This window comes from Humulus lupulus, chromosome 6, assembly GCF_963169125.1.
Source record: "Humulus lupulus chromosome 6, drHumLupu1.1, whole genome shotgun sequence".
In the NCBI taxonomy this organism is placed as follows: Eukaryota; Viridiplantae; Streptophyta; class Magnoliopsida; order Rosales; family Cannabaceae; genus Humulus; species Humulus lupulus.
This window is the reverse complement of record NC_084798.1, coordinates 60,914,437-60,926,828: the sequence shown is the minus strand read 5'-3', so window position 1 is coordinate 60,926,828 and position 12,392 is coordinate 60,914,437. Positions and strand designations below refer to the sequence as shown.

Below are 12,392 nucleotides of genomic sequence, written 5' to 3'. Positions count from 1 at the left end.
TTGGATCGATCATTCCTGCGGGACTTATGAGACCCACTTTGCCTTTTTCCGACATTGGCGTCGGTTGCAAGAGGGTTAGCCGAGCCAAACCTCCTCGGTTTTCTTGTTTGCTTTGGCCAAATGACTTCTTAATTGCATGTTCTCCAATTCTACCGTAGTCAAGTAATCTGGGTTCGGATTCAGCGGCAATGATGCCGAACTCCCAATGTCCTCGTGGCCCATCGGTTGCTTTCCCGATCGTTGTTGGATTTCAGGGCTATGCTCACTGGAAACAGCGGCATGGTGAGCCTCCTGCCCACCAGGCTATTCCATCTCATTGGCATGCCTCGATCGAGTGACCACCATGATGAACTTTGATTGGGATTTTGATGAAAGCACTAATCTGCTGCTCTCAATGAAAGCACCAAACTATTGACGCGGTTTTTCGCCAACAGTGAATTAAGAAAAAAAGCTGGGTTGAATTAGTGCTTAATCATAAACCGTGATAACAAAATGACATTCAAGAGCACCAGAAAAGGACTCTCAAGAACACTCCTCTTTTTTACGTGGTTCGGTGGTTAAAATCCACCTAGTCCATGAGACTATATTATTACTGTTTTTCTCTCTAAATTTTGACAGAGTATTTGCCTTACAGAAAATTATCGTCCTCTTTCCTATCCAGTTTCTCAGTATTTATAGAGAAAATCATTTGCACAGGTTTGGGGCCTCACGTGACTCAATCCCCCATTTTATGTATTATCTGTATTTTCCTTTATCTTATGGTATGGTCTGACCATAAAACAGAAATGGACTCCAAATCCCCAGGGATCTGCGGACATGCCATATCTGGCCATTCACAACAGTATAATGTGTATATCGTATCCGGGTTTTCAGGGATCCGTGGACATGCAATATCTGACCATACACAACTGTATAACGTGTATAACGTATCTAGATTTTCAAGGATCGACGGACATCCCATATCTGGTCATGAACGACCGTATAACGTGTCCAGGTTTCCAAGGGACCGTGAACACTCCATATCTTCAACCTACCATGAGATGAATACTCCGTTAAGCTCGCACCATGCCTTATACAGTTCATAAGCTTGAACTTATGAATTTATGTATCCCAGCCCGTGCCAGCAGCACGGGAACCGTGCTGTCTTCATGGAGAATACATGAACTCCTTGGCTATTTCTTCCGTCTTTATTTGCCAGATGTACACGAGCTGCATAAAAGACTTGTGCTGAAATTAGGATATACAGTTAGAAACTGACAAAATGACCTTTTTTTTTAGTAGTGGCGAGTCCTAACATTGAAGCACAGCTTTCTGTCTGACCAAAAGTAGGATGATTCACGCCAATCGTCCAGAACTCCAGGAAGGGGTTGAAGATGAAAAGCAGACGAGAGAAAAATAAATGTGCTGGGAGGGTTCATGATTTTCGAATGGTTATAGTATGAGACTGAAGGTTTTCTGGGTTTTTATACCCAGTAAAACGTATTAGAGAAGCAACTTCCCCACAACCATCGGATGACTTACCCCAGTAGGTTCATGAAGGTAATCTGACAGTCAAGGTTCAAAAGGCGTGGATTACAATCATTGTTCTCTTTGGGATAAGACACCTTGGGCGCAGAGTGGACGTTTGAGATATCGAGGTGACCCCTAATTAAATGGATGGACTGATGGGCCCAGTAATGGGATGTTGACACGTGGTTTTTCTTTTCAGAATGACATCAGCAGAAGTCCAAACGTTTACTATCCGATGACTTTTCGAAATCTTCCTCAGTTTGAAGTCTCCACTATCCAAGGACGAGTAGAGACATGGGGGGCAAATGTTCTCCATATTTTTCACCTCTGGCACGTGACAACCCCAGTGGTTGGCTTGGACATTCATGGATATCCTTGAGGCATGTTACTGCCCAAGGCCTCTAGTCGGAGCAAGGGTCCTCTTAGGTGAGACCTTGTCTTTGACTGTGGGTCGTCGGTACCTTAGTAAGATACTCCCCGATGTTCGTTCTCGGAGCTGGAGGTTCTCCAACTCGGGCAATTAAGGCAAGAACTCTAGTCTCTCAGTCGCCTCCCAAATCTGAGGTTCTGGTTCTCAGACCTAAGATAAGGTGCGCCGCTTGACATGGAAACACTTACAGCACACCCTGACAGTACCTAGGGCATCTTCCCTATAAAGTAGGTGATTTTGGGCAGTGAGCTTTGCAAATCTCGTTTGGGCCCTGGTCTCTATTCAATGCAGCCCAATGCATTGAATTGGTATTAATCCCCCAATAATGGGAAGAATGTGTTTTAATTACTTATGATTAATATTAATGACCCCAGCCTCTATAAATAGGGCTGGGAGTCTCATTGTAGAGGGTTCGATTTGTGATAGAGAGAAAACTACTTGTACTCAGGGCAATCTAAACGTTGCCTGAGTACATCATTGAAGCTTGCAATCCTCTTAATACCAGAGACTCGTGGACTAGGGTTCTTTTATGACATGAACTATGTAAAAATCATTATGTTCTTACAGTTTATTTCTTTAATCTCTCTTATTAAGGTTGATAGCGAAAAATGCAGTCAACAATATTGTTTATTTATTTAAAATTTATATGATAATTAAAAAAAAATACATGTGTTGAATAAGCATGTTTACAACTTTAAAATTAAGCAAACATATAATGCATGTTGTTTCTACCTAGTATATATATATATATAAATATAATCTAGTGGCCTTTATTGCAATATATATTTATCTTTATGTGTCTTACAAATTGACAAATCAAATATGATACAAGAGAACAATTTGTGTTGTGGTGCAGAAGAGTACAATTAATCCAGTTAGACTCTTTACGTAATGATTTAGAAACATGAACTATATAATATACGTATTTATATATGTGTGGGTATTTGTAATTTTAATAGGTGTATCTTACCAAAACAGGTAACAAGTTTTTGTTGCTTTGTATTAGAATTTTCCAAAAGGGTATATTCCAAAATTAACTTCATTAATTTTACAATTTAGTTCATGCGTATATGAAGTCAATTTGTTTTATTACATTATAATTAGGATCGAGTGTAATTTGAGATTATTATTAGATTTTACGTGTTTGTTTAACTAGGTATCTACACAATAATCATATAATTCGATGTAATTGAAGATGTTCATTTATTTTCTCCTAAATTACACTATGTAATCACTATTAAACTTTAAATAATAATGATTACATATAATATTATTTTATTGTTTAATTACTAATAGTCTTGCTAAATATAACATAAGGATTTCATAACTAATTATTACTTAACATCCAAACATATCTTGTATTTTAAAATAGAGTGTAATTAAAATAATTTCCAAAACGCTCTTAATTTTTAACATTATAATCCTATTTATCTGTGGTTTTCATTTTCTTTGTAGATTTAGTGTTACGAACGACTAAAACACATGTTGCAATTTACTACAAATAAGAGGGAAAAAAGTGATATATCATATAATATTGTTTTGAATGGATTTACTAAATAAATTAATAAACGACACAATTGAGAAGAAAAAGAATAGAGAAAATGTTATATATTATATATATATACATGCATAAGATTGAATTTTGTGTTGTTAGGAGATGTATTTGTTAGGTTTTATACATTTATAAAACTATGTTGGACATATAACGAGATTTTATATTGTGAATAAAAGAAGTAGAAATCATTTAGTTTGACAACTGTGTTGCTTGCTTGTTTTATTACATGATTATTTGAATAATACAAACATTTCTAAAATCTTGAACATATAAATAATTACAATTATAGTGACTAGGTCACAGTGGATTATAATTGTAATTATATGTTCAAAAGAACAAGTCCTAAGATTAAGTCAGTGCATTGGATTTTCACTGATATGGTAATATACAATATGATCTACTTACACGTTCGGGGTGTGATATCTTATCTAAGGCATTAACCAAGAAGATAAGATTAGATGTATTTTGTTACATTTGACTGGACCGATATTGATTATTGACAAGAAAAGTAAGTATTGTTATTATCTAATCTAATCATATCACAACATTGACCATATGTTAATTCAATCTTAATTCTGAGTGATTAATATTCTGCTAATTTTATTATTCAAGTCTTTTGATTTGTTCGTTACCAGCCTACCCTACGGACTAGCTCATACTTACAGATTGGAGATTTGATAGTATAATTGAATAGGAGTATTTATCATAGATATGAAATCTATAGCTTCTGTTTAAGAAATGAAACGATGATTTCCTTATAGCTTGGTTCAAGTGTTAAATGATAGAGTACTCATTTCTATAATTAAATTACAGAAATATCATTTACAAGGAACTTTGTGGGAGTTAAGGATAAAATACCAATGAGGGGTAACATGGTAATTTTCACCTGTCTCATTAGTTTATCATCTATAGAGGATTGAAAGACGGTTATAGTTATAACAATAGATAACGTATTTACATTTAGTGTAAAGCGTTCTATAAATTCAAGAGTGTGATTCCGAGTCTATAGTGGAGTCACGAGGAATTGATAAGGTACTGAGATTATTTGTTATAAATAAACTCACGACAATTTATTGGAGCTTGAGTTCATGGATCCATGGTCCCCATGTCATCTTTTATCAAAATGAACCTAGTAGTCTTGAATAATTAATTATAAAAATATCATATTGACTAGTTCAATGGAAATAAATAATGTTAAATTATTTATTGATATTCTGTGAGAAAAGAAATAGAAGAATATTTGAGGTTTTTATTTATTTTTTCATTTATCAAAAAGAAAATTTTCATTGATCAACCAAACTAAATACAAACAAAAGGGAGCAAAAACACTACCCTCAGAATTTACAAGGACTTTACAAATTCAAACATGTGCCTTTCTCTAGTAGTTAAGTGTCTAGAATTTACATTAAGGATCCTAGCTTTGAGAGCTTGCCTTATCAGATTGTCAATTTTAAAGGCAGTGAAACAGCTATCCTTAAAACAGTAAGAATTCCTATTATACCAGATATAATAGGTACAGGCAGCAAGTGAAGCAGCCACTATGTGATGAATCCAGTCAGACTTCCATTTAGACAGCCAAGCAGTCCAGTTCTCATAATTCACAGGCCAGCATATCCCACCAAGCCAACCTGAAATCAGCTGTAAAACCTTTCTAGAGAAGGCGCAGTCAAAGAAAAGATGGCCATGGGACTCCTCAGCAAGCTCACAAACCGGACAGTGAGTATTAGCTACTGGTATGTGATGAACTACCAGTAAATCCCGAGTTAGCAAGTGATGGTTAATAGCCTGCCAAAGAATAAATCTATGCTTAGGCACCGAAAGCTTACACCAAACTGGTTTAGCATAATCAACTTTTTCAATCCTCAGTCGCTGATTGTAAAAGGATCCCAGATGAAACTTTCCATTGACTACTGCATTCTGCAAGTCAGACTTCGATATCGCTTGACAGAAAAGCATCATTTTCCTCCAGTACCAGCTGGTATCAGCTTTAGGTTTAGAACTCTAAATGCTTATTCCTTTCAGGTAAACACAGTTGACCCACTTGACCCAGAGATGGTCTTGTTTAGATTCAATTGCCCATATATACTTTGCAAGTTTTAGCTTATTCCACATAGCCCCCTCCCGAAATCCTAAACCCCCAAATGGCTTAGGACGGCAGACTTGCTCCCAAGAAGTGAGATAAAACTTACTGCGGGAACCACTCTCGCCCCAAAGAAATTGGTGACAAACTTTATCAATATCCTTCACAACATTTTGAGGAAGCATGAATATACTCATCCAATATGTCCGAATACCCATTAGTACTGACTGAATTAGTTGGACTCTACTCGCATAAGAAAGATGGCGGCTGGACCACACGTTGAGACGCAGCTGAATCTTTTTAAAAATAACATCACAATCTGTTGATTTCCATTTGGTTGGACGTAGAGGAACCCCTAGATAATTCATAGGAAAATGGCCTTCTACCAGATTCGAGCAAGCCAAAATATTCGATTTTATCTATGCGGAAACACCTCCAAAGTATATGTGAGACTTTGAGTAATTTATCATTAAGCCCGAGGAGTTACCAAACTCAGCAAACACGTCACAAAGAACCTGAACAGATGAAATAGTTCCTTTGCAAAAAATGATGAGATCGTCAGCAAAATAGAGATTAATGAGATTCAAAGACTCGCACAAAGGATGAAATCTGAAACGATTATCCTTTGAAGCCTTAATTAGAATGCGAGTCATATAATCCATTACTATGACAAATAATAATGGTGATATAGGGTCTCCCTGCCGAAGCCCCTTCCTTCCTTTGAAATTCCCTTGAATCCTTCCATTCAAGCGAAATGACCATCATTTGAGGTTTTTATTGCAAAGTCCCAAAAAGAGAGTATTATATCAAATTGGGATAATTTTGTTAATATTGATAAATTGGTATTAATATTAATAAAATGAATTAAATAAATGTCAAAATTATAATTGGTTAATCTTGAAAAGTATTTAATTAATAATAATTGTTAAATAATTAAAATAAAATGGGAAACTAAAACATATTGTATGTCCTAGCCAATTGCCTATATATACTAGTGTTATATAATGCATTAAAAAAATGAATTTGACAATGTAAAAGTTTACTACTAATATTCTATACATTGCCGCTTACTCTCTCTTAGTTTTCTCTCTAGGAATTCTCTTCTCATGTGTTGAGACTTGCCCACACAAACACTAGATTGTTTTAAAGAAAGACTATGGTCTTATTTTAAAGCGGTTTGAATTCCTTGCAATATCTAGTACTCAACAAGGACAAAAGGTTAGGGAATCCAAATGGTCTAGTAATTGTTCCGCTACGCATCTCGTAAGTACTCTAATGGTTTTATTGTTGTATTTATGAATCTCTGTATGAAAATCACTTATATGTATGTATTTATATTTTCTATTATATATTATTTTGTGCAATAAGAATCATTCATATAGACTTATATGTGATCCTATTTTACCCTACAATTGATAAATTGATAATATTAATTATTAGAAATCTAAATAATTCAAACCAAATTTAGAGTATATTAAATTTTAACTTAAATATATAAAATAAAATTGGGCATGGTGCAAAATGACTATTGATGGTGTGTAAAAGTAAGTAAATGCCTATGTTTTTAATTTTGTAGTAAAATAGCCTAATCATCTCTTGAATATCACATATTACCAAATATGCCCTTTAACAAATTACTATTTTATTCTAAATATTTTAATATTATGGTATATGTATATTAGTTTTTATTTTAAAGTTATTTTGATTTTTTTTCGTTTTTTATGAGTTGTTGAATGAAATATCATACCACAAAATATATATACTGAGTTGAAAAATAATATACAATCAAAACTTACAAAATTAATACTAAAAAATATATATACTATGATAACAAAGTTATATATTACCATTAAAATGTATATACCATGATATAAAATTATATACTACTATTATGTATATAATAAAATAGAAACTAAATATCACAAAAAAAATTATATACCATACCACAAAAAACATATACACTAATTAGAAAATAATATAACAACAATTTATGAAAAAACTTAAAAAATTAATATAACTTTAAAATAAAAACTAATTAAATAAAATTAATATATATATACCACTATATTAAAATTATATAGTCCTAAATAAATAAATAAATTATAAAAAATAATAATTTAGATAATCAACGATATAAAAAAAATTATTTATCTATAATTTTAAAAATAAGGATATGCCTTTATTTTAGGTGATTTCTTATCATCATTTCTCTTAATGTGCAATACATAAGACATAACTACATACGCGAATGTATTTTGTTTATTACAAAATGAGGACAAATAGGCGGTCTATATAAAACAAAATGAGCTACTTGTCAATTTTGATAAGACATGATATTATTTATTAAAAATGAGAGAATATGGAAATTCTAGATTCAATAATTTAATCATTATCACATGTATGTTTCAATATTATTTCCTCTCAAACTTGATTATATTTCCGAATAGTTGGAGGAGTACCATTCAATTTTTTATCTTCATTTATTAAAAAGTACAGTTATTTACAATATATTAGTTTTATAGTATGAGAAAGAACGTGGAAAAGAGTCGAAAGACTGGATAGTTTGAGCAATATTTCCATATAGGAAACAATGTCACGGTACACTTTGTTTCTCCTTTTTTGTTCATTAGATATAAATTTGTTATAGAACATAATGGTATATGTTTGAAATTAATTTTACAAAAGCTGCATATTTTTATCTATAGAATAAATATCATTCAATTAGCATTATTTATTATTGTTGTTTGTATTTTTTACCACCGACACGTGGCAACCCCCAATGGCTAGCTAGGATGTTTGTGGGCATCCTCGGGGCATGTTACTACCCGAGGCCTGTAGTCGGAGAAAAGGTCTTCCTAGATTAGGTTTTATTCGAAGGGGGCAGTAAGTTTCTTGGTGAGTTACTCGCCGATTTTCGGTCTCGGAGATGGAGGTTCTCCAACTCGGACAGTTAAGGCAAGGGGTTTCATATCTCCATCGCCTCCCAGGCCCGAGGTTCTGGTTCACGGACCTAGGAGGTGGAGCAATGTGTCAGTAGGTGCGGGTTTTCAGAATTAGAGGATCGCCTGACAACGTTTGTGGATGATCTGCCAACAGTGTTGTCGAGTGTACGACTCGAAAATTTGCACACCCACTACGCTGCCTGACACGAAAGTATGTACAACATTCCCTGACAGTTCTAGAGGCATGTTCCCAGTAAAGTGGCTACCTTTCTGCAGTGGGCCCCACAAATCTTGCCTGGGTCGTGGTCTCTATTCAATGCAACCTAATGCATTGAAGTATATTAATACTCCAATAACGAAAAGAATGTGTATTAATTGTTTATGATTAACATTAATGACCACAGTCTCTATAAATAGGGTTGGGAGTCTCATTGGAAAGGGTTCAGTTTTTTAGAGAGAAAACTACTTGTACTCATAGCAATCTAAAAAAACTTGCAATTACAAGTTTGGAATCTCCCTAATACTAGAGACTCGTGGACTAGGGTTTTTTTATAACCTGAATCACGTAAAAACCTTTGTGCTCTTACAATTATTTCTTTAACCTCTCTTATAAAAGTTGATAGTGAAAAAGACAGTCAACGTTTTGCTCCTTTCATTGAGAGCTTGAAGGAAGCATTTGACATTCACGATCATGGTGACTACACGAAGAAACGTTACAGATGAAGTGCCCCCTCCTACCAGAGTTGAAGGAGGAGAACCAAGTAGGCAACCACCTCAGGACGTACCTGAGAAGATGGAGGACTACGATGAGTATGCTGCGTATGACGACGAAGATAATGATGCCGACCAAGGGTACTATGAGGATGAAGATCCTCAGCCCATGGAGGCAGAAGAGATGCAAGACGTGGTGGTGCTCCGCGAGCAGGTGGCTACCCAAAAAAGAACTTGATGTTCAAGAAGGTAACATCGCTGCTCTTCAAGAGATGGTGCTTGCCATGAAGGCCACTCTTGCAGCCCAAGGGTTGCGAGTGGACCCCAACGAAAATGCATCAGCTAGGCAACCAACAGGCATGCCACCTGCGCACCATGTTGGAGTGCCACCCTTCAACATAGCTAATGTGCCTCCTGAGCACCTAGATGCCGAGATGCAGGATCCGCCAGCTAGGGTGCCCACTGGGCACCCAGCAGGAGTTGGAGCTTCAGCGCCACCGCAAGACCATGGTAAAGGAAAGGCCAGTGATGACCCTGCTTCGAAGGATAAGAGGGCTTGTCAAGAGTCCAAAGGCCACTCTGCTCCACAGCAAACTGATAAGGGTAATGAAGCAAGGGCCCGAGGACACCGCCAGGCAAGCAGCGCCCATGGAGCTCGATGCCCTCCACCCCGACGCGCTTAAACTGACCGTGCGAGGCCTGGAGCTGGTGTCCCTTCGGGACCTAACTAGTCTCATAGGATTAATCGCCCGAGGAATGCCCCACCAAATCGGAAACAGGAAATCAATATCTTCGTAAACGAAAATGAGTCAGATGGAGAAACTGAGGTGGTTCGCCAAGAAGATAACGGTGTGTTTCGAGGACAGGACGACCAACGAGATAACCTCAATGCTCGGAGGTGTAATAAGGTCGGGGTACGAGAGCCTGCTGGTAGAGGCCCATCAGATCTCCGAGACAATCTCAACGCTTGAAGAAGGGATTTCCCAACACAGAGCATCAACCAGGATCGTGATCTGCTCTGAGCAGAATGAGAAAGTCTAAAGCGATTAATGCTCAGAATGGCCAGGCAACAAGGTCACGAGTCTGACTCGGAAGATGAGGAGGTAGAGCCATGTGCTCCTCACCTTGTTGAGGCCCTGCTACCTCCGAGATTCAAGAAGTCAATCATACTAGCTTATGATGGTGGTTGGGATCCCATGGACCTTTTGTCCAAGTTCAACATGCTAATGTCGGTGCATTATGTCTCCGATGATGCAAAATGTCACGTGTTCCCCCTCACCCTAATAGGACCAGCGGACGAATGGTTTAAGAAGCTCCAACCAAGGTCCATTCAGACATGGCAAAAATTATCATCCACCTTCCGAAGATAGTTCATAAGAGTCCATAAGGTAAGCTTTGAGGTCAACACCTTTTCCAACATCAAGCAAGGAACATTTGAGACCCTCAAGGCCTACATCAAACTCTTCAAAGAAAAAGCGGCAAGGACTAAGAGGGTCGATGATGGCCAACAACTGATGGCATTGCAAGCTGGCATCTGCACGGGATCCCCACTCTGGGATGATCTCCAGCGAAGGGGATGTCGACGTCTCAACGACTTCATTCGTCGGGCTTAAGAATACATCAGTTGGGAAAAAGCCCAGATTGGGGCGTTCGGAGCGTCCACCTTTTTCCCCGCCTCGGCCATTCCTGGCCCCATGGCCTCAGGGATCCAATACTCCCCCTATGTTCACATTCAGTAAGGTTCATTGGGAGCCCATCCAGGCTAGAGCATCGCCCCTTTCGGTTGTAGCGCCATGTCTGCACCTGGATTTGTTATGTCTCTGGCAGGGTTTGGGGTAGCGCCCACTGGATACAGCACTTTTCAGCCTACATTCAGTGCTAGAGATATCGCCCCATCCCATATGGCTGGATCCAGTCGAGCTCCCAGTGGCACAAGGCACAGAAGGAAGGGTAAGAGTCGCAAACCTAGTGGAAACGGAATCACACCGTCCGAGAAGGGAGTCGCATCAGGCGAGAAGTACATCTCACAGTATTCAGAGTATACTGACTTAGTGGATTCCTGAGAGAACATCTTCATGGTCACAACATAGCAAGTGCACTACAGGAAGCCGCAACCCATCCAAAGAGATAAGGATAGACGAGACCCTGGCAAATTTTTTTCGTTTCCACAACGACATAGGGCATCACACTAATGAATGTCGCCAGCTCATGGATGAGATTGAAAACCTCATCAAGCTGGGACACCTCCATCAGTATGCTAAAAGTGGACAGCGTCAAGCACATCAACTCATGGTGGGACTAGCCGTCCCACCTGCACACCTCAGGTCCCGACAGTAACCCTTGTAGGTCCCTAGCATCCAGCAACCCAAGGGCCTCCTCTAGTAAATGGGCGGGTAGGAACCATCTCAGGAGGACCTCACCTAGGGGGCATCTTATGAAGCTCGCAGAACAGGTATGCGCAAGCCTTGAACCACGATTTTGAGGTAATGGCTTTGACCCAATTACATGCCCAAATGCCGCGAATGATTGACCAAGTTATAACGTTCACCGAAGACGATGCTCGGAGAGTTCATTTCTCATATCACAATCCATTGGTGATTGAGAGCCAAATTTCCAACAATATGGTGGCGGGGATTCTGGTAGACAATTGGAATTCGGTGAATATCTCGTTCAAATCAGCCTTTGAGAAGATAGGGTTGACTACAGCAGACTTGTCCTCATGCGCCTCGATACTCTACGGGTTCTCGGGAGAGGCCCTCGTCCTAATGGGGCAGATAAAGCTCCTACTGACGCTTGGAGATGTACCTCGCCAGGACTTTAAGTATTGCACCTTCGTGGTGGTGGATTGTCTCTCAATGTACAATGTCATTTTGGGACGGCCAGCACTGGTGGAGTTCGGGGCGGCCACCTCCATTCGCCATTTGTGCATAAAATTCCCCACGGATGCAGGAATCGACAGAGTGTGCGGTGACCAAAAGGAGGTGAGACAATGCTATAATGTCTCTCTCAAGGCTCTCGTGAAGATGGTGTTGGAGGAAGTCTGTGAGAACTTTGAGACCTCGGAGGTACGATCAGTGCAAGACTCGGGGCCTCACGAGTTAGACCCAAGGGTTCAAGAGGAGAGATCCATTGAACAAATAGAGGAAATAAAGGAGGTAGTTCTAG

General features: G+C 38.3%; 1 protein-coding gene across 1 annotated transcript; it reads right to left on the bottom strand.

The window, feature by feature from the left end:
* Positions 1 to 4,835: 4,835 nt before the first annotated feature.
* Positions 4,836 to 5,453, bottom strand: LOC133785141 (uncharacterized). The gene has a single exon (XM_062224397.1). The coding sequence runs from the start codon at positions 5,451 to 5,453 to the stop codon at positions 4,836 to 4,838; it is 618 nt and encodes a 205-aa protein (XP_062080381.1).
* Between the last annotated feature and the right edge of the window lie 6,939 nt (positions 5,454 to 12,392).